Raw genomic sequence first — 22,500 nt, 5'->3', positions numbered from 1 at the left:
TTCACTAGTTAGGCAGCGAAGAAAATGTTACATAATTAAGCAATATCCGGAAAAACCAAAAGGCGGACAGTTCCAAAGCCTTTTATTTTCACTAATCCTACAGCCAGTAAGAATAAACAAGCCGGGAGCTCCGCTTTTAGGCTTGGCTAAATCTGTATATTAACTTGCCTATTAACACTACAAAGTCAGGGTCCCAAAGGGGGGTCCCTGGAGCCCTGGAGCCCTAGAGCCCTGTTTTTTTTTTGCTGTGGAGTCCGGAGCCCGCTCATTTCTCCGGTGTTTAGAGTACAGTCTACTAGTCAACAGTGGAGCCCGGCACTTATGTCCAGAAATGCACGCAGTCGCAAGAATAACAAATATAACAACTGTGCTAAGGAAAATACCGAAACTGAACAATTATAGCAAAAATAACGAATGAAGCAAACGGCAGAAGCAAGAATAACAATTCTTCAAGGCAGACAAGGAAAGGAGGCCCTACAAATATAACAAAAATAACGAAAATAACAAATATAGCAAAAATAAAAAGTCAAGCAAACGGCAGCAGCAAGAATAGCAAGAATAACAAATATAACAACTGTGCTAAGGAAAATACCGAAAATAACAATTATCGCAAAAATAACGAAAATAACAAATCAAGCGAGCCATACAGGCAAATATAACAGATCACAAGTGATAGCAGCAAGGACAGCAATTCTTCAAGGCAGACAAGGAAAGGGGGCCCAACAAATACAACAAAAATAACAAATATAACGAATATAGCGAAAATAACAAATCAAGCAGACAGCAGCAGCAAGAATAACAATTCTTAGGGGCAGACAAGGGAAGGGGGCCCCACAAATATAACGAAAATAACAAATATAACGAATATAGCGAAAATAACAAAGGAAGCAAGCCACAGCAGCAAGAATAACAATTCTTCAAGGCAGACAAGGGAAGGGGGCTCCACAAAAATAATTTCAATGTTAAACAGCTTTTTATGCGACATTTGTTGATAACTTATTTCTCTAAAAGTTAACCTGATGACGTCTTTGCCTTTCATAAAAATAACCAGCCAGCAGGACTTTGTGCCATGATAATAAGCTTGTGTTCATATTTTTAATATCGGGCCGACAACCGACACAATAGAAGAGCTTATACATACACATTTCTGTTGATGCTCGTTTGCGCGTTATTTGTACACAAGTTTTTGGCGTATATTTGGTTCGCTTATCTCCGAGTTGCATTGTATAATGATCACTCATGGAATTCTGTGTGCTAAATTTATTGGAAATGAGTTGGTGAATGAATAAACAGAAATAAGTAATGTTAGCCGGACTTCATCAGTGATGTGGCGGGAATTATTTTGGCAGGACGCAATGTAAGTACTCCTTGATAATAAACACAAAGGGCACATTAATTAATACAGTTCGCCAATAACACCTACAACGAACCCCAAAGTTTTTAATTTGGTGCAGTGGCTAATAACTTGGCCCTTATTGCGTTCGATAGGACGCAGTTCTAATGCAGACTGAATTGAGATCTTCGAGACACCCGGTGTCCGATCATCGATCACACTCCAAATTGTGCAAATAGTGGTGATTAACAGTATTTAACTCTAAGCACCCATTTTAAATCGTTGCGCTTTCAGTAACTGCGTGGCTCGCATGTTAAGACGAATTGCTCGCATGTTGACTCGAATATGGACTCCAATGGTTAACAGCCATGGCTCGCACGGTTCGCAAGCGCGCTCATTGTCCATACTCGCTTTAAGTCGTTTCAGTTATTTGGCGTAAACTCTCTTTAACATTTTAACTTTCATTGTACGGTTCGGTTAACTGCACTTTTAACGGGATTATCTCACTGCGTACCGCGTAGCCAGCCTCTAAGCCTAGCCATTTTCAATTCGCAATTTATTTTGACTTGAATACATTGCATACTTCAACTTGAATTTATTAGCTTTCGCGTACCGCGTAGCCGGCTAGGCAGAACTTTGTTCGGGTGGCAGGGTATTCTGCAGTTACTCCCAAGAAGGGTTCATATTAAAATGTTTGACGTGTGTAAAGGTGCTTTTTCTCTCTTTCTTTCCTCCATGTTTTTTGTTTGTTTGTTTGTTTGTGTCTTCTCCATGCACCGTTGTATAACTACTTTGTTCGGAAATTTCAAACGTCAATCGGATGTAACTCGTTTTAGCAACATACGAAATTCGTCACCTACGGACGCTGCGTTCATTCCAATGCCTACGAAGTCCATTTCTAAGCCACTAATGCCAGCTTTGCACTTAGCAACATCGTTATTAGTGTTTTGGCATGCCCTTATCTTTTTCCCGCATATAGTTTCCCCGTTTTTCGCAACAGCATGCCATCATGCAAGTTTAACACCAGACCCTAGCCAGATGCCTAGCGAATTGTTTACATTAAATACTTTTTTAAATCGAATTGTACGTCGATCTAAAGTATTGCTTGAAATATTACATACAGTTTTACTGGAGTTGAGTAATATTTCTCGAAGGGCCACTACTTTCGGGAAGCCGTTACCTTTACTCTACGGTACTGTCAGTTGGCTAATGGTGGGCATCTGGTGTATATTTTCAAAACAGACGACAACACAGATTCATATCATGTTCAGAAAAATAATTAATGGAAAGTAAAGCACAATTTTTTTATTCCTGGCTTTCCTGCCAATAATAACAAAAGTAGCAAAAAGGTGAAGAAGGGGAGGGGTTTCCTCAAATATACACAAAATCAAATGAACGATATTGAAAAAAAAATTAAGCCAACGAGATTTAGCATTTTATGGTTTAGAATAGTAGATTTTGGCAGCTGATGGAGTGATGCCAAACTACAGTACAACACTGCAATCAGTGCCCTCATTATGGTTAACGACCATCCCAGACAATAACAACACTGCCCGGTACCTGTACTATCTTAAAACGAGTATGGACAACGTGCGCGCTTGCGACCCGTGCGAGCCATGGCTGCGAACCATTCGAGTAAATAGGAGTCAACATGCAAGCAATTCGACTAAACATGCGAGCCACGCAGTTACTGAAAGCGAAACGATTTAAAATGGGTGCTTAGACGTACATACTGTTTATAAGCGCTACAGTATTTGCACAATTTGGAGTCCGAAGATCGAGGCACGGGTTGTCCCAAAAATCTCAATTCAGTCTGCATTGGAACTGCGTTCTATCGAACGCAATAGGGGCTAAGTTATTAGTCACTGGCCCAAATTAAAAGCTTTGCGTTCCGTTTTAAGTGTTATTGGCGTATACTGTATTAATTAATGTGCCCTTTGTGTTAATTATCAACTAGTACTTATATTGCGTCCTGCCAAAATAATTCCCGCCACATCACTGATGAAGTCCAGGTGACAATATTTATTTCTGTTTATTCATTGACCAACCATTAAGGATTAACAAAAACAATACGAAAAATTGCGAAATAACAGAACTAATAATCCACTACATATAGCATACAAAATTCCAGAGGTGATCATTACACAATGCAACTCGGCTATAAGCGAACCAAATATACGCAAAAAACCTGCATACAAATCACGCGCAAACGAGCATGAACACAATCGCAAAAATGATTCATTAGTATGTATGAGCTCTTCTATTGCCTTCCTTTTGTCGCCTTGTTTTTGTAAGGCCAAGTCGTCTATGATACAAATAACGTGGCGAATGGAAAATAATTGGCGTACTCGGTTGTCGGCCTGTCATTAAAAATATGTACACAAGCTATGTAATGCCGCAAAGTCCTGCTGCCTGGTTATTTATATGAAAGACAAAGACATAATCAAGTTAACCTTTACGGAAATAAGTTATCATCAAATGTCGCGTGAACAGGTTTTCGCTATATTCGTTATATTTGTTATTTTCCTTATATTTGTGGGGCCCCCTTGCCTTCTCTTGCTTGAAGAATTGTTATTCTTGCTGCTGCTGTCTGCTTCATTTGTTATTTTCGTTATATTTGTGGGGCCCCCTTCCCTTGTCTGCCTCTAAGAATTGTTATTCTTGCTGCTGTGGCTTGTTTCCTTTGTTATTTTCGCTATATTCGTTATATTTATTAGTTTCGTTATATTTGTGGGGCCCCCTTTCCTTCTCTTGCTCGAAGAATTGTTATTCTTGCTGCTGCTGTCTGCTGTTTATTTTCGCTATATTCGTTATATTTGTTACTCTTGCGATTGCGTGCATTTCTGGACATATCTCGAGCCCGGAGCCTTAAAGTAGCTGCTATGGAGCCCTGGAGCCCTAAACCCCTTTGGGACCCTGCAAAGTGATGACAGCTAAGAAACTGGAAAGGTCAAAGACAAAGAGCTGAACCCTCATATTACACTAAAGTATTTCACAACTTAACTCATAAACAAGTAGCACAATGTAATACTCAAAGCAGTTTAGTGAAACCAAGACAATTCACAAGGAATACAGCTAAACATGACCAAAAACATGTGGCCAAAAGAACTGAAATTACTCCAAAACAACTAAACAGGACAATATGGTAGGCTAATTACAATGAAAGGCTAATTGTAAGAAATAATCCTAACAAAACTGAATGATCAGGCTACAAGTTCAACTTATCATGAACATGTTAACAAGAAAGTAACATACCAAGGCACTGAAGAGAAGCTTGCTTGGCCAAACTAGATTATTCTAAGGCTTAATCCAGAGCTGTGTAGTCTGCGGAGGCTTGAATGCAACTGAACTAATTCTAGCTTGAAACTTCCTACATGTTTGGAGATTGGGTTACATCCTACATGTATTACTAAAGGCATCAGACATGCAGTGATTAACCACAAATTCCCACGCCTAGATTCCTACACGTCCTAGGACAGCTATTAAACAAAGTAAGCTTTATTCACTTATGAGTTCCTGTTTACTAGAAAGGAAGTTTGTGTGTGTGACACAAAGATTACTACACAACTTCCTTTGTAAACAAAGGAAGTTGTGTAACGGGTAACAGTTGGTCCTAACAGGGACCATTGATGTCACACGCTTTGGGCTTTTTTAAATTTTCGTATCTGACATTCTATATCACTGAAATGTGTTTTAGTTTGATCTTAAACACCAAAGGAAATACCTAGAGAAATTTCATTGAATTAGCTTTTCAGGTTAGGGTTAGGGTTAGGGTTAGTGAGTATTTATGTTATCCCATGTTGCTGAAAATAGCCTATCACACGGAAGAAAATGTATTTTCAAATGACCTTTAAGCCAGTAAACGCTTTAGACTTTCCATTGAAGATATGCCCATTTTGTTCATATTACACAGACGTTTATAAATATAAGAGCTGTAACCTTAACACCCTTTTTGCCTTCCGTGAATATTGTCAAGAGATGCTGTCCAATGATTTTGGGTAAATTACGTTACCATATTTGCAGGGCAAGTGATTGACTGACAAATTTTGTATTCTGGTATGTTTATTACGATTTTTTATCCGTTTTGTCTTTCTGTTTTAATCACAGCAAACATATCAAGGGTCTATCCAACACCATGAAAAAATAGACAAACAAAACGCTTTTGGGCAATTTGCACATAAATTACGTTACTGAGATTTATTCCCATAATTTACCTACGGAATACAGCAAGTTGGTAACAGGTGTTCAAAATATATTTGCCTTCTAGGAACTCAAGAATTCATGTATCAGCTTTAATATCACTGTCATTATATAATCGCTAGAAATAATATTGAAGACAATGTAAATTACGTTACCGTAACGTAATTTACCAGAAATAACTTCAGCCGAGATTGTCACACTTGACTGAGGAATTTCGTGAAGTTAGTAGCGTGAGTTCAAAGGTCAGAGTAAATTTACATAAGATGACGCGAGCAAAGCCCTTTCCAACCTCGTGCGACTCGTGCTCACCGACTGCCTTATACTGGGAATCATCTGTGAATCGAATGAATGAACAAATGCCCACACTTTGAGGTAACTTCAGATTAATTATCTTTTTCTTTTACCGAATGAGCTGTAGTTGTGGAAAACAGACAGAAAACGCTTGCGATCAGGTTAATAAATTGAAGACATTATCGGTAACGTAATTTACATTAAAACGAGATGCTTCTGTGAAGCATACACTGGGTTGCCTGTGGTACGTGCTACAGAAAATCAGAAGGCACTGAATTGTGTGGTATTGAAATACAGCATTCCAGTCTCTGAAGAATAACAAATAAAAGAGAAGCGAGAAACATTGGCTTCTGGGCTGACATGTTGATAATTTTCAAGTTCCCTCACAACTTCTTTTTACCACAAGTGTGCCCTCTGAGCATCTGAAGGCTTTCTAATACTAAAGTTCACTGAAGTTAAGCCCTGCCGGGCGGGGTTAGTGTTTGGATGGGAGACCGAAACAATGTACCCCTCTTAAAACAGAAGCATCGGACCGAAAATACTATTAACTCTAACAAATGCGAACTCAGCAAGGTACAGATCTTGTTAGCTTGCTTTATGCAAGACAAATATTGATGAAAAAGCAAATAACTATTGATACACAGTTTTCAGAAAGAGCAGAAGGAAGTTTCCCGGACGGTCGATCGAGAATAAAATATTTACGACATGAAAACAACATTAATTTTGAACCGTGAATATAGAATATAAAAAGTTACGATCAGCGACAAACATTTTGGGAGATTTTTGCTACGTTCAAGTAAATTGCAAAATCGAAAAGTGACATGGCCGGAATTCAGCGGGCGCCGTGATTACGTTACCGCTGCATGTTTACTCGTCAAACAGTGAAGCATCTGTGTCAAATGATGGCAAGATACCGGGTTTTTAAAAAGTTTCTTTTTCTGTCAAGTGTTATAAAGTTTGACAATGAAATGAGCGAAGTCAAAACAAAGATCACAATCGCCCAACTCTTGTTTATGCAAAGTCAAAATTTACTCTCCAAGACGCGTACGACGTTATTATCACCAGGTAATTCCATCATTTTGGAAATAGCAGCTACTTTATTATTCATCTGCGTCACAAGTTTTCACTGATTTTGGGGCTCATTTTGTTGAAACTCAAGCACGCTTTCAACAGGCCTGTGAACCCTTCCCGCTTACAGAGCAAAACTAAAAAACTTCTCGCATATCACATTTCAACCTTAAGCTCGAAAATTCAATACACAACATGATATTATAATTCACAAAGGCAGAAAATACCACAGAATCCTTTTCCAGCGAAAGTTTTATTGAAACAAACAACATATTTGCTCTTAGAGGCGAAAACCTCTTCCTATTTCATTGCGTGCGTGAAGACAACAAACTCAATTGTGTCAAATTACCTTGTACTTCAGGTAAATACTGCTCACTTTGATTTCGTCTCGACGGGCGATAGATTGTTGTCGAAGTCCAGTACTCGTCGCTTTTGAGATTCATGCCTAGTTTATCCAACTGACTTTCCATTATTGAGCTCCATAAGGGTATATTTTGTTTAAGGATCCACTAAAACGCCATTCGCGTTGCATGACTTTCGACGCCATTGCAGGCTAAGTTAATGATTTTACTGTGTCCAACAGAGAAATCTACGCAGTTCCACTACCCTCTCGATCCTACGAAAATACGCGCAGAAGGCTCTATCCACAAAGACACCACTTACCAGGGGAGTGACAGGCAAGACTTTTACCGACACGGAAAAAAAAAAAAAAAAGAAAAAAAAGAAAAAAAAGAAAAAAAAGAAAACAAACAAACTAAACGCAGACCTCGACTGGGTTTGCCTTATAAGGCAACCCAGTAATTAAGGTCACGATTAGGACAAAGAAGACGCCTTCCAGGCTCCCCGATTGTCTAGTTTATCGAAAATATGGAATATAAGGTAAAATCTTCAACTGTTTCTTGCTTTTACAATGCTCTTATTGCACCCTTTGTTTCGAATACTGTGATTAATACCCAGTCGGGCATTTAAACATTTACTCAAGAAGCGTGTTTAACATCATTCATACGGTAAGCTTTTCCTACAACAAAATTGGATCGAAAGCTTACGGTAGATTGGTAAACTCTTTGTTTACAGACATGGCAAAGACAAGAGCAGAAATCCAGAAAGCATACAGAGAACGAAAAAAGGCCAAAGAAGGTGTACGTTACAAGCAAAGAGAAGTCAAACGGGTACAAAAATACTATCGAAGCACAGCTTATCTTTCGAAAAGTGAATTACAAGAAAGACGGCAAGCAATTAAAGAAAGCGTTGTCAAACACAGAGAAGCAAAGCGTACGAGAATGTCAAGTAACGAGTCATTCTCAAATAGCAGCATACAGTCATCCTCAGAAGTCTCAAAAAGAAGATTAGTAATTAGTTTAGATTTCAACAAACCAAGGAAAAGGTCGCGGGCATTGAAAGCTGCTAAAAAGGAAATATCATCACTACAGCAGAGAGTAAGAAATTTAGAGAAGTCAAATCAACGAATGCGAAAAAGAAATCAAAGGCTTGTTAATCAAAGTAGTGGCGAACACACAGAAAGCAATGGGAACACGCCAAGGACCAAAACCAGAAAGCAGCTCAAAGAAGCAGGCCTGCGCCCAAACAAAGTTCACCCCTCTTTGAGAAAGAGGCTCCTGTTCAGCAGCTTCCTGGTGGACGAGATTCGTGAATCAGCCCGATTAAATAAGACTACCCAAAGCAAGCAGGTTATTCGAAATATCGTCTCTGGAAAAATCATGAAGAAGTACAGGCTTATTAGAAGGATGAACAAGGAGACCAGACTGGCGAGGAATAGTCCAATGAAGTCCAAAAGTAAGTCCTGTGTTATGGAGAAGAGAACGTGCCTCCTTCAGCTCCATCAAGCCAAGCAAGAGATGGTTAAAGCTTTTCTTGGAAGGGATGATAATAGCCGAATGATGCCAGGAAAGAACGATGCAAAGAGAAGTGAAACAGGCGTTAAGGTGCAGAAGCGCATCCTGTGCGATTACTTGCACAACTTAATTGACAAGTTCAAAGCAGAAAACCCAGATCAAAGGACGTCCCACGCAACATTTTGCCGACTGAGGCAAAAGCACATAATTCTGGAATCTTTCACTTCCCGTAATACCTGTCTTTGTCAGCATCACCAAAACCTGGCCCTTTTACTACGTGCTCTGAAAGGCAAAGAAGCCACCACCACTGTCAACTCTGACAAGTTTATAGCTGAAAATAATGATGAGCAAATAAAAGAGATCATAGCTGGTCTGCAGTGCCCATCAGTAGAGTATGAGCAGTGGAAACGGGTAGAAGATCAAGATGGAAAAAAGCGCATGAAAGTCGTCAAATACGACGTTTCGAAGGCGGAATTTATCAACGTTGTAGAAAATGCAGTGAGCAAGTTCCGAGGACACGCAAATCGAGTGACTCTGCAGTATTCCCAGCTAAAACGTCTAAAAGAAAACCTTCCGAAGGGTGAGGTAATAGCTCAAATGGACTTTGCCGAGAACTACCTTTGCCAGTCCTGTGATGAAGTCCAGAGTGCGTATTGGAATAGTGTAATGGTAAGTCTTCATCCTGTCGTGGTTTACTTTAAAGATGCTGATGGCCACTTAAAGCACAAGAGCTTTGTATTCGTATCTGATGAGCTATCCCACAACTCATCATCGATATACCTAATACTTAAGAAATTCCTATCTGAGTTAAAGGTTTTGGTCACACCGCTGACTTGCATCCACTACTGGACAGACAGCCCCACCTCACAGTACCGAAACAAGACCATCTTTGCCGTGACAGCTAATCACAAGAGCGAGTTTGGGTTTCCGGCTGTGTGGAACTATTTCGAAGCCGGTCACGGAAAAGGGCCATGCGATGGAGTGGGAGGAACCGCAAAGAGGATGCCAGACGAGGCAGTAAAGACAGGTAAAGTCAAGATCCAAGATGCCAATGACTTTTTCGAGTGGGCCTCAACGAGTCAAACTAGCTCCTCAGTCGCGTACAGATTTTACAGTAAAGAAGAGTATGGTAGAGTAGTAGCATACCTTGAAAGAAAATACAAAGAGGTCAAGGGGGTTCCAAACACGATGAAACTTCATTCTGTGGTTGGCAATTCAGCAGAAAAAGTACTGGTAAGAGAGACCTCTTATTACTGCAGTAACTGCCTCCATGACGAAGGATTCCAAGCAGACTCAACTTGTGGGTGGAAAGTAGTTACCATCTTAAATGAAGTTAGTGGTCCCCTTGACAGCCAACTTGCCGTACGTGTCAATGACTGGGTAGCTGCCGACTACGAAGGAAATTGGTATGTTGGTCAGGTAGTACAAATTGACGAAGATGACGGTGAGTTGGAGGTCTCCTTCATGACAAAAGGAAAAGGAAACAGTTTTAACTGGCCTGCTCGAAAGGATGTCTTGTGGCTTGAAAGACACAGCATTCTCTGCGTAATTGAGCCTCCGGTCCCCCTTGGCAGAACTCGGCGCATCTTTAAGGTTACAGATGTAACCGTTGAACTGATCGAGCAACGGCATGAAAGTTTTGAGCTTTAAAAATGAAAACAATGAACTGAAAACTTGACTGAAAACACTGGTTGTGCTACTTTTGTCAGAAGGAACTGAGTTTGATTGATAGCTGCTTTTCATATTCCATTTCTATTTCTTTATGAGTGGATGTAAATTACGTTACCAACTAGAAAAAATAACATAAATTACATATCGAAATTAAGTTTACGTTGCAAAGAACTGCAGAAACTCAAACGCATTGTTATTAATACTCCGTCCAAGGTCACAGCAAATGTTTCAATTTAATTGTGTTGTTCAAGTTTATCAAGAGCAGTTAATCGAAAGTGTGTAGTTCACATTTTCTTTCATGAGAATGAAAGCTTACAGAGCATGAGTTTAGGTAAACCTGTGATTTTATACCGTTATCACGAATAGATTGTTAACAGTGTTATAGTGTAATAGTGTGTTATAGAGTAATAGTGAGACAGTGTAAATTACGTTACCATGTTCCAGGCCGTTTCCGCTTATCTTACGGCGTAACATACCAATTAAAAGTTTGTAGTTAAATAGTTTCGTTTGTAGCATTTATGGTTAGGTGAATGGGGACTTTTACATTCCCGAAGTAAAAACGTAACAGAAAATATAAAAAATGGAAATTTCATATCGATAAAAATATGATTAAACTTGTAAAATTGTTGAAAAGTTATTTCTGTCAAGTTACAAGTTAGTACAAATAATAAAGCAAATTAGTTTTTCCCATATACATGTTTATTAAAAACGACAAAAGTTTACTTGCAATGACATCTATCCATTACTAAAGTTACGTTTTTCCTATCGAGGTCCTAAAAATCACAAGTTTCTTTTTTTCACAAGAAGGGTTGAAAATTTTTTCGTTTAACTTGCAAACTACTTGGTCGTTAATTGCGCAAATTCAGAAAAAGGAAGTTTAAATGTTATCATATTCAGAAATGTTAGTAAAATGAAAATCGGTAACACTTCATTTTTTGACTTTACAAACTGCGAATGGTCCCAGTTAGCTGAGAATGGGTGTGTTTCCATTCCAGCATATTTGTGAAGAAAAAATAAAATGTCTACTAATATATTGTGAGCCTGGTCACATATAACTGTAAGTTCAATGTAAGCCATTCATTGTAAGGAGAGAAATGCTTTATTCGATTTCTTTTCTCTTTAAATTACGCTCTTTAGGCTTTGGAGCTTTTCCTGCAAGTGCTGGACTCGTGGCAATGTGGTGGTGAACAAGGATTTGCAGTAATCTCACGTCCTGCTTCTTTACATGATCAAAGTGCTGAGAGACTGGGTATTAAACTTGGAGTGAATTCCTTCAATCCCCTGTTCTCCGTAGAATCCAAGGCCCATATGCCATCGCCGAAGAAATGGACAAACATGATCTTCCAGCATATGCAGTTTGGCAGTAATTGTCATGTCAGGAAATTTTTCTCGGATACATTTTAAGAACATTTTGATGTCTGCCTCTAAAAAAAGAAAAAGGAGGATCAGACTTAAGACATTCAAGTTGCATAAACATTTCAGCTCCCCGTTGTTCAAAGAGTGGATAGCACTATCCACAAGATAAATCACTATATCTAGTGGATAACTTAATTTTTTATTTGATAGTGCTTATTATCCATTGGACAGTACCATCCACCTTTTGAACAACAGGGGTGAGGTTATTAATTCCCCCACCCATCTTATAAATCTTTTCATCATCCAGGTAGTCTGCACTGTCATAGACAAAGTGGCAAGCATCAAAAAGTTTGAGTGGTTGATCAAACTTGACACTTATTTCTCTGGCCTCAGAAAGCAATGAAGGGCACAGCTCCTCTGTTTTTTCCACCACAGCACTGCATAGTCTAGTGTTGTTTTCCTTGATGAAAAACAACAGCAGCAACAATTTAATGAAAGTAATGTGATAATGGTTGCTTTTCTAATGTGAAATTTGTCTTACAATTAGTTACCTTGCAGCAAATGTGTACATGGTTAGAAATAAATGATTTTCCATGATACGCTGGTCTCTCCACATTCATTTGTTTGAGTACCACATCCAATTGTTTTGTCAGTGTTGCATCTGACCTCTCAAAGGCAGCCAGCTGCATTTGCTCATCTGCAAGCGTCTCCTATAATATTGTGTAAAAAGAGAAAACAGTTTGTAGAATTTGAAGTTTTACTTTCGTTGACCTATCTTTCTTTTTATTCCATGGAGAAATATTCATTGAAAAAGAAACCCATATAGTTTTGGAAGCAGTCAAGGAAAAATATGGATTTTGGATTTGTGAGCGTTACAATGCTGTATGATTTCTAGGTAAAGACAAGATTACATTTTTCATACCTGCTGGTTTGCATTTTCATAACCTGCGATCAAGCGTACTTTTCTTGAGACAGGGCGCTAAAAAGTACGCCTGATACAATTTCTTAACGAGTCGTCTGTCGCCCACCTGTCAAGAGTGATGTTATCATGTTTCATGCTACAAATGTGAGCCAATCAGATTTTACCGGGAATTACCTACGCTGCGATTCAAGTAAAGACGCGACAAAAACAAAATAGCACTCTGGCTTTGATGACTGCGATCAAAGCTGTTACTACAAATCCTGCTTGACAGTTGGTGTGGCTTCTCAGTCCAAACCATTAAGGAACAAATAACTTCGAGATAAAATGGCAGAAACAGCCCGAATTCTTCATGTCATCATCAGGCGCAATCAACAGTACAATAAACTTTATTTAAACTCGAATATTTGAGATGCCAATAAAAGATGCTATAAAAATAGATATGAGGAAAATGGACTTTGAGAAAGACTAGTTTTTCAGCAGCAGCTACTCAGCTATCATTTTGTTAGAATTGTGTTCAGATTGTTCAGTGATTCCGTAAACAGTATCGAATTTCTCTGTCAAGCTCGGCTGATTTCCCGAACGTGGCAGCCCTAAAGTTCGATCTATTCGGTTCTTTTTGGATTCGCAACTTGTTGCTTCCGAATATATTCCAAAGGAATTGCCACAACTACAAACGTTTTCGAGTTGGTGGAAGAAGAACGATGCATCTTCTTCTAGAATGTTCGGGCCTGTATTAATAACACCATTGCCAAATCCCGTAGGAAGTACAACTGTAAAGTCTTCTTTTACTCAAACCATTCATCGGATGCATTCTCTCCACTCTTCCTTTAAAGGTTTTTGAAAAAATCTGAAGTCGAAGCAACAGAAGCTGTAAACAGAGCCTAAACATCACTCACATCACAAATCCTTCTCGGCGGCCATAATTTATTGAGGGGGAATTGGGACAAAAATGCAATTGAATCGAGTTTCATGCCATTGGACCATTAACGCCATGCCATTGAATCATACAGCAAACTATCGGACAATACACTTCATGTAATTGGATCGGATTTTATTTTTTTGGATCATACAGCATTCTATTGGACAATGCACTTCATGTAATTGGATCGGATTTTATTTCTTTGGATCATACAGCATTCTATCGGACGGTACACTTCATGTAATTGGATCGGGTTTTATTTCTTTGGATCATACAGCATTCTATCGGACAATGCACTTCATGTAATTGGATCGGATTTTATTTCATTGGATCATACAGCATTCTATCGGACAATGCACTTCATGTAATTGGATCGGATTTTATTTCTTTGGATCATACAGCATTCTATCGGACAATGCACTTCATGTAATTGGATCGGATTTTATTTCATTGGATCATACAGCATTCTATCGGACAATACACTTCATGTAATTGGATCGGACTTATTACTGGGTTGCCAAATCCAGTCGGAATCTCGGTTTCATTTCGTGGGTAATTTTATTTTCCGTGTCGGGAAAAGTCTTGTCTGTCACTTCCCTGCTAAGTGGTGGCTTTGTGCGTAGAGCCTTCTGCGCGTATTTTCTTAGGATCGAGAGGGTAGTGGGAAATGCGTAGATTTCTCTGGTGGACACAGTAGAACGATTAACTTAACCGGCAATGGCGTCGAAAGTCATGTAACGCGTGTAGTGTATGTTCAGTGCATCCTACATGATGTATCTAGGAGTGCAAAGAGTGATGGGATTATTATTAAAAGCATGGCGGATTAGATTCGGAGTGTTTCTGGTGTGGCTTGATAATCCATTGGAATCGGTTTCAATACACGATTAAGACACGATAACAAAATATACCCTTATGAAGCTCAATAATGGCAAGTCAATTGGATATACAGGCGGTGGAATCTTAAAAGCGACGAGTAATGGACTTCGACAACAATCTATCGCCCGTCGAGCCGAAATCAAAGTGAGCTGTATTTACCTGACGTACATGGTAATTTAACACGATTGAGTTTCTTGTCTTCACGCACGCAATGAAATAGGAAGAGGTTTTCGCCTCTAAGAGCAAATATGTTGTTTGTTTCAATAAATTTTTCGCTGGAAAAGGATTCTGTGGTATTTTCTGCCTTTGTGAATTATAATATCATGTTGTGTATTGAATTTTCGAGCTTAAGGTTGAAATGTGATATGGGAGAAGTTTTTTAGTATTGCTTCGTAAGCAGGAAGGGTTCACAGGCCTGTTGGAAGCGTGCTTGAGTTTCAACAAAATGAGCCCCAAAATCAGTGAAGAATTGTGACGCAGTTGAATAATAAAGTAGCTGCTATTTCCAAAATGATGGAATTACCTGGTTAGAATAAATAACGTCGTACGCGTCTTGGAGAGTAAATTTTGACTTTGCATAAACAAGACTTGGGCGATTGTGATCTTTGTTTTGACTTCGCTCATTTCATTGTCAAACTTTATAACACTTGACAGAAAAAGAAACTTACAAAAACCCGGTACTTGCCATCATTTGACACAGATACTTCACTGTTTGGCGAGTAAACATGCCGCGGTAACTTCATCACGGCGTCCGCTGAATTCCGGCGATGTCACTTTCGATTTTGCGATTTATTTGTGCAGCCAAAACGTACAATAACAAAATTGAACGTTGCAAAAATCCCCCAAAATATTTCTCGCTGATCGTAACTTTTTATATTCTATATTCACGGTTCAAAATAAATGTTGTTTTCATGTCGTAAATATGTTATTCTCGAGCGATCGTCCTGGAAACTTCCTTCTGCTCTTTCTAAAAACTGTGTATCAATATTTATTTACTTTTGCATCAAGCAAGCTAACAAAATCTGTACCTTGCTGAGTTCGCATTTGTTAGCGTTAATAGTAATTTCGGTCCGATGCTTCTGTTTAATGAGCTAGGGGTATATTATTTTGGTCTCCCATCCAAACACTAACCCCGCTGAACAGGGAGTAACTTCAGTGAACTTCGGCGTTACAAAGCTGTCAGATGCTCAGAGGGCACGCTTAAACTTGTGGTGAAAAGAAGTTTATCAACATGTCAGCCCAGAAGCCAATGTTTCTCATTTCCCATTTATTTTCTTCAATCTTTCTGGGTTCAGTACTTTGCTAGTAACCACATGTCTTCTCAGACTATTTACCCAAGACTTCTACCATGGCACTACAATGATAGACAATACCAAAACAATTAAAAATTGAAGCGGAGCCAGGATTAGGCATAGTAAAATACAATAAAAAACGTTCTCTGGCTAAAAATTTTGAAAAAGAATATAAGCTTTCGGCTGTCGATCTACAGCCTTCCACGGATAAAACGTTGAATGTAAATTAGTGAAATATATACAGAAAAGGCGAGATAAAAATGATAAAAAGAACAGAGTAAAGGTATGAAAAATGGTGGCTATTGTTTAAAAAGAATTTTATACTGATTAGGAATCGGCTTAAAGTTATTGTCAGCATGCTTGGTAGAAGAGGTGTGCCAGGCCTCTAGAGTTTTCCTAACACGAAAAGAGCCTTTGTCGATAACTCGAGAATGACTGAAATCAATGCGATGACCGAAAGACCACGCATGTTTCGCAATGTTTGACCCATTGGCACATGTTTTTACATTCCTAACGTGTTCTTTCTTGCGGGTTTCAAAGCAACGGCCAGTTTCACCTATATAACACCAATCACAATCGGCACAGGGTATTTTATAAATCACGTTGGGTTGGTGTTCAATAGCTGGTCTGAATTTAGGAGAAAGGAATTCTTGTTGTAAAGTCTTGAGGGGCTTATTTACAACTCGGATATCGTGTCTTCGAAGAATTCTTGTTAGGGGTTGCGTAACACCATTGATAAAAGGAAGGACAGCTTGAAGGTTCTCTTGAGGCGCAAACCATTTAAAAAACATGCCAACCATTTAAAACAACATACTTTATTTATGATGATAAGATATACAAACAGATCCATGGTTGCGCGATGGGTAGCCCCGTCAGCCCTGTGGTGGCGAACTTGTGCATGGAAGCGATCGAAGAAATGGCCATTAACACGTTTGAAGTACAACCTTAAGTATGGAAACGCTACGTGGATGATAGCTTCTGCATCATCAAAAGAGATGCTGTTAACTCTTTTCATACTACACTTAATTCTATCGATCCACACATCTCATTCACTATTGAAGAGGAATCTGACCAACAGATCGCCTTCTTGGATACTTTGGTTTCCCGCAAGGATAACACGATCACTGTTGATGTTTACCGCAAAGCAACTCACACGGACAGATATTTAGACTTTTCTTCTCACCACGACAAACGCCACAAGATCAGCACAGCTGAGACCCTCCTACACCGCGCAATTAAACTCCCAAGTACACCGCAAGGGAAAAATACCGAAATCAATCACGTCTTTGATGCTCTACGAGCCAACAACTATCCCTCCTTTGTTATTTCCAATATCTTAAAGCAGAAATTTTCCAAACCACCCACACATGCCATCCCTTCACCTGAAGAATTGGTTGGCATATTGTTTAAATGGTTTGCGCCTCAAGAGAACCCTAACGGTTTTGCTGTCCTTCCTTTTATCAATGGTGTTACGCAACCCCTAACAAGAATTCTTCGAAGACACGATATCCGAGTTGTAAATAAGCCCCTCAAGACTTTACAACAAGAATTCCTTTCTCCTAAATTCAGACCAGCTATTGAACACCAACCCAACGTGGTTTATAAAATACCCTGTGCCGATTGTGATTGGTGTTATATAGGTGAAACTGGCCGTTGCTTTGAAACCCGCAAGAAAGAACACGTTAGGAATGTAAAAACATGTGCCAATGGGTCAAACATTGCGAAACATGCGTGGTCTTTCGGTCATCGCATTGATTTCAGTCATTCTCGAGTTATCGACAAAGGCTCTTTTCGTGTTAGGAAAACTCTAGAGGCCTGGCACACCTCTTCTACCAAGCATGCTGACAATAACTTTAAGCCGATTCCTAATCAGTATAAAATTCTTTTTAAACAATAGCCACCATTTTTCATACCTTTACTCTGTTCTTTTTATCATTTTTATCTCGCCTTTTCTGTATATATTTCACTAATTTACATTCAACGTTTTATCCGTGGAAGGCTGTAGATCGACAGCCGAAAGCTTATATTCTTTTTCAAAAATTTTAGCCAGAGAACGTTTTTTATTGTATTTTAAAATACCAAAACAATATCGTGCACTGTTAGAGCTACATATTACGCAAGGACAGATCTGTTTCGTCGTACGAACGTGTGAGGACCTGTGAGCCAAAGGGCCTCTTCTGGTATGACTTCTTAATGACCTTGAAAAAAATTGTTTGGAACGGTGCACGTACCACAGGCAACCCCGTGTACCCTCACGGAGGGTCTAGTTTTATTGGATCATACGTCAGTCTATTGGATTATATACTTCATGTCATTGGATCATCCGTCATTCTATCAAATCGTATATTTTATGTCATTGGATCAGGCTTCATGTCATTGCAACTCATCATTCTGTCAGAAAACCACGTTCGTGTTCTTGATTTTAAATTCATGTCATTGGATCGTAGACCTTTCGATCGGACCATAACGTCATGCCACTGGATCGAAGTTCATGTCATTGGATCAGAAACATCATTCCATCGGGCCAGCGGCGTATCGAAAAAAGTTTGTTTCCCAGAGTGCTTTTAAGATTATTCTTCGCGCGGTTGCTCCTCGTCGGTGGTGTTTCGGTGTGTGAAAGGTTAGGATTGCGATGGACAACTTTATGAAAAGAACGGAGACTTTACTCCGTGAGGTGGTTGATCACCTGGAAAGAAATAGAAACTCGTTTGGCGCAGAAGTTGGTCAAGAAGCTGAGGCAAGCCAGGAAGGAAATTCCGGGGAAAATTGGAACAACAGCAGCTTGACAGAAGCTTCTGTGGAATTCAGGTAAGCTTAAGCTCAAATACAAGTCTTAAGCGTGAAGCAGTATTGTGATTTTCTGCGGTTTTCGTTACGTCTGTTTCTCTTATACGTGAAAGGTTCGGTACAAATAGGTAGTTCATAGGTCTTAATAGTTTGTTCGAGAGAAAACTATATATGCAAGTATTTACCACAAACACGTGCTAACAGTGACGTCAGTTTCAGAGAAATTTGCACACAGCCCCAATTCGTTCATTTGTCTTTCACAATAGCGCATTTCCACGTGTATTTGATATTTAGTACTTACCTCGTCAACAAAAATGTAATTTGTTGTTCTTCCATTTTTGGTTTCTTCCAAGCGTTCAGTTACTTGGGGCGCAGCGCGAAAAGCAGCTTTTCCGCTTTTTTATATTTTTTCGCGCTGCGCCCCAACTAACTGAACGCCTGGAAGAGGCTATTTCCTTTTGCCTTGCTCTCTTCCTTACATAGTTTTCTCTAGTCTTCTGTTATTCTTTTGGTCACTGTTTTCCCTCCAACTCCCACACCCTACCCTGCCTTTTTTCCTCTTTTTCCTGTAGCAGGCCTCAAACTCCTTACCTAAAAATTGAATTTGCTGGGAAGCTTGAATTTTATGACTACTGTGTGATTTAACATTTCGCCAGCAACATGTTGGTACTTTCCCATGAATGCAAGCATCTTCAGTGTGCACCTGGGTATTTATTTGAGGACGTTTTAGTACAAGTGAGTTGCCCTTTTGATCAAGAAATTAACTTGATATTGCCTTATTTAAATTGGTTGAATTTATTGTTCCTTTGCAGGAGAAGATTTCCAGGGATGTGCTCATCCCGCACAACTACTCAATTTACTCTGCCCCTTAAGAGGCAAAAGATGACTGGATATGTTCCAGCCAAAGCATCTTTTACGCCCAAGGAGACCTGGACGCACGACTTCTGTGTCTTGGCAAGACAAGATGAAAAGGAACTTTATTTAAGTGTCTAGTCGTTCTCGCGGAAGGGCTCTAATTGGGGACACTGTAAACTGAAATGAACAATGAAAGTAAATCAAGTGAAATCTTGGTTTTTGAGGAGAGGGGAAACCGGAGTGCCCGGAGAAAACCTCTCGGTACAGAGTAGAGAACCAACAAACTCAACCCACATATGACGCCGAGTCCGGGAATCGAACCTGGGCCACATTGGTGGGAGGCGAGTGCTCTCACCACTGCGCCATCCCTGCACCCCAATGTTACTCCCTCAAGGGCCAGGGTTCATAAACTTTTAGATGCTGGCCTTGGAAAGGCACGACTTTCAGTTCAAAAGAATGCAAGCCACAAAGAACTAAGTACAGCTCTGGAAAATCATTTTCCAAAACTAAAAGTAGCTGGGGGGTTCGAATTTCTCTGTGCTGATGGAGTAGGAGGTGGACAGAGACAATTGTCTCTACTATATCCTGGAGCCTTCGGGTATACAGTGCCACATTTGCGGGAGCGCTTTGGTCAGGCTGTGGCCTACATCTGCCCTCTCCAGACAGATTTAGACGAGAGTCCTTTGAAGCAAGAGGTGAGTGACACTTATGCAGTCTATAGCCGTTACTCATAGTTGCACCACAGAAAAAGGTGTTCTTGTTTTACGTTTGACTAAGGGACCAGTGTAATTAACTTATTTGTTAATATGGGTTTTTTTTCTTTGCAAAAACTGACCATGAAATGTACACTAAGTGAAAATAAAATTTAACGTCTTTTTGCAGGTTGGACTTACCCCAAAGGAAGATTGTGTGAATTGTGGACTCTGTATTCCCATGGCAATGGTTAGAAACCACCAACAGGAATGCCGAGGTGGATCCTCAAGGTAAATGTTTTGAAAATCATCTTGCCTCCTGGATATAGTAATATTAAGGTGGGATAATAACCAGAAATGTATGGATACACCTATAGCTTGAACATACAATAAGGTTATACATTTCTATTGTTTACTGGGGTGTTTATGACAGTGCTACATGTATTTTAACAGTTTACTTAGAGTTATATTTTTTCCCAAGTAGTTTAACATTTAACAGTTGCTGCTTTGCACATAACATGGTTTTTGCAATCAAGATGGAAAATAACAGTTACACAATGTAACAAAATGTAATGTAGTACAGAGTTCAAAAGTCAACAGAGTTTTTGTTTTTCACAGGTAAAGTTGAAAGTGATGATGGACCAAAAGTAAGTGCGTTTGCCAGCTTTTTTGGATACCCTCTGTGAGCTTTACAATGAGCCATGCGTTATTTTAATGCAGTTTATAGCCAAGAGGATATGAAAATGCAATTGTGATTTTTATGATAATATATTTTTGGAATGTGCTAAATTTCTAAAAGATCTATTGTACTTGTAGGTTGGAGATTTTCAGGAATGCGAAGCCAAAGTGCAACAGCAAGATGCACCAGGGTAAATGCTGTGAACAAAACAAAATTGTGTTAAAAAATGCTCTTGCTGTAAGGTTCCATTTCAGAATGGCTGTATAAAATTGTATGAGAAACAACGTCATCTTCATTAACTGCAAACCAAAAAAAATACATGTTAGTAAATTTGTCAAACCCGCAAACTACTTGGTCCTGTGAATGTGTAGTGTCAATAGTCAAAATGAAAATCTCCAATGCAAGTGCATCGCTGCAAACCAAAACTCACCTTTATTTCAAACAGAACCCTTGATTCTAATAATTTAAAGGACGTTTAATTTACAATGCCTACCAGGAGAAATGTGTAAAATATAAACATATAGCCATCTTGCTTTGATAGGCAGCACTGACAATTTTTTAGCCTCAATTTCATAAAGAATGTCAGATTTGATACTGCCCTCTTCGAGCTACAGTGAACAGCATTTTTGTCTAGACCAACCGTCGCATTTTTTTACGTAATTCAATTACGTTTAGTTACCTCCGCAAACATATCAAGACGCTTTATGCAAAACAGGTTGTTATTGAGTAATCGTCGCATCAAGACTTGTTTTCCACTAAAACAGTAAATGTTTCGTTCATTTTCACTGGTTAAGCCTTTTCGTTCATTCAGATTAAAATGACATATTCTTACCGTTCGACAGGACTGATTTCTCATGTTGACCGAACAAAATTTTCGTGGTTGGTCTAGGCAAACCGAAATGTCTCAATTCCGCTTGAACAAACGCGCGAAAAAGTTTGCCGATCACGGCAGCTTGAAATTGGTAGTAATGATGACATGAAGTTGTCGAAATGTCATATAAATTTTAAATCGTTAATTTTCCTTTGGAAACGGTTTCACAAATCTTTCTTCGCTGGAAAGTATCAAAAGAATGCGCGTACATGTAACTGCACACGTCGCTGTAGATAAGAAATTTTCCTTTATCTTTGCACTCAATTTGTTCCCCAGATTTCAAAATTTTCTGGAGGAGCATGGCCCCAGACCGCCCTAAACGAAGGGGCCTAGCGGCCCTTGTTGATGCAGTCGGCTAATAGACTTGAACCAGCTGCCTACTTCAAATGTTATTGAAAACACTGCACGATATTAGTTTGACTACACTTTTACATGGCATGTACTGAACTTTTATTTTCAGCGAAGTCACTTCAGCAGCTACATGTACTACCTCAAGCAAGGTAAGCCTGATTGTCGTCAGAGATAAACCATCAACTATACCCCATAATACTTATAATACCATCATCATCATCATCATCATCATAACAATAAAGAACAATAAATTTCAAAAACACATGATTCCAGTGTTGATAATCTGGGCACTCTTATTCAATCACTCGTTAGGTTTTCACGAAATACTTTCCCTGGGTATGTCTCTTTCTAAACAGGCTTGCCAGTAACAAATATTATTATGTTGCCATGAAACAAGCACATCATCATTTCCTTCATGGATTTGGACTAATCTCTGACTTTATGCAGGAGCCATGGATGGTATTGAATGAAGTGTTCCCAGTTC

At 39.2% G+C, this 22,500-nt stretch overlaps 4 protein-coding genes across 5 annotated transcripts in view; 2 read left to right on the top strand and 2 right to left on the bottom strand.

Moving 5' to 3' along the window:
• LOC137996462 (cartilage matrix protein-like) overlaps positions 1–4,725 on the bottom strand; it is a 40,845-nt gene extending 36,120 nt beyond the window's left edge. The window contains exon 1 of the mRNA XM_068841890.1: positions 4,589–4,725. The gene's annotated coding sequence lies outside the window, so the exon portion shown is untranslated. The remainder of the gene's footprint in view (positions 1–4,588) is intronic.
• The window catches only part of LOC137996464 (uncharacterized), a 22,666-nt gene continuing 3,604 nt past the window's right edge, over positions 3,439–22,500 (top strand). The window contains exons 1-8 of one of the 2 annotated variants that reach the window (XM_068841897.1): positions 3,439–4,478; positions 18,229–18,589; positions 19,381–20,118; positions 20,306–20,406; positions 20,734–20,762; positions 20,932–20,984; positions 22,126–22,165; positions 22,464–22,500. The exon at positions 22,464–22,500 is cut by the window's right edge and continues 90 nt beyond it. The gene's annotated coding sequence lies outside the window, so the exon portion shown is untranslated. The remainder of the gene's footprint in view (positions 4,479–18,228; positions 18,590–19,380; positions 20,119–20,305; positions 20,407–20,733; positions 20,763–20,931; positions 20,985–22,125; positions 22,166–22,463) is intronic. The other variant, XM_068841898.1, reaches the window with a different exon arrangement.
• Positions 6,025–11,509, top strand: LOC137996459 (cilia- and flagella-associated protein 58-like). Its single transcript, XM_068841884.1, has one exon. The coding sequence runs from the start codon at positions 7,969–7,971 to the stop codon at positions 10,393–10,395; it is 2,427 nt and encodes an 808-aa protein (XP_068697985.1). The 5' UTR covers positions 6,025–7,968; the 3' UTR covers positions 10,396–11,509.
• On the bottom strand, positions 11,559–12,461 carry LOC137995148 (uncharacterized). The gene is made up of 3 exons (XM_068840725.1): positions 12,324–12,461; positions 12,052–12,232; positions 11,559–11,984 (listed from the first exon to the last, which is right to left on the bottom strand). Exons 1-3 carry the CDS (start codon positions 12,459–12,461, stop codon positions 11,638–11,640), a joined length of 666 nt encoding a protein of 221 aa, XP_068696826.1. The 3' UTR covers positions 11,559–11,637.

This window comes from Montipora foliosa, chromosome 3, assembly GCF_036669935.1.
Source record: "Montipora foliosa isolate CH-2021 chromosome 3, ASM3666993v2, whole genome shotgun sequence".
Taxonomy (NCBI): domain Eukaryota; kingdom Metazoa; phylum Cnidaria; class Anthozoa; order Scleractinia; family Acroporidae; genus Montipora; species Montipora foliosa.
This window is presented reverse-complemented; position numbering and strand designations above follow the sequence as displayed.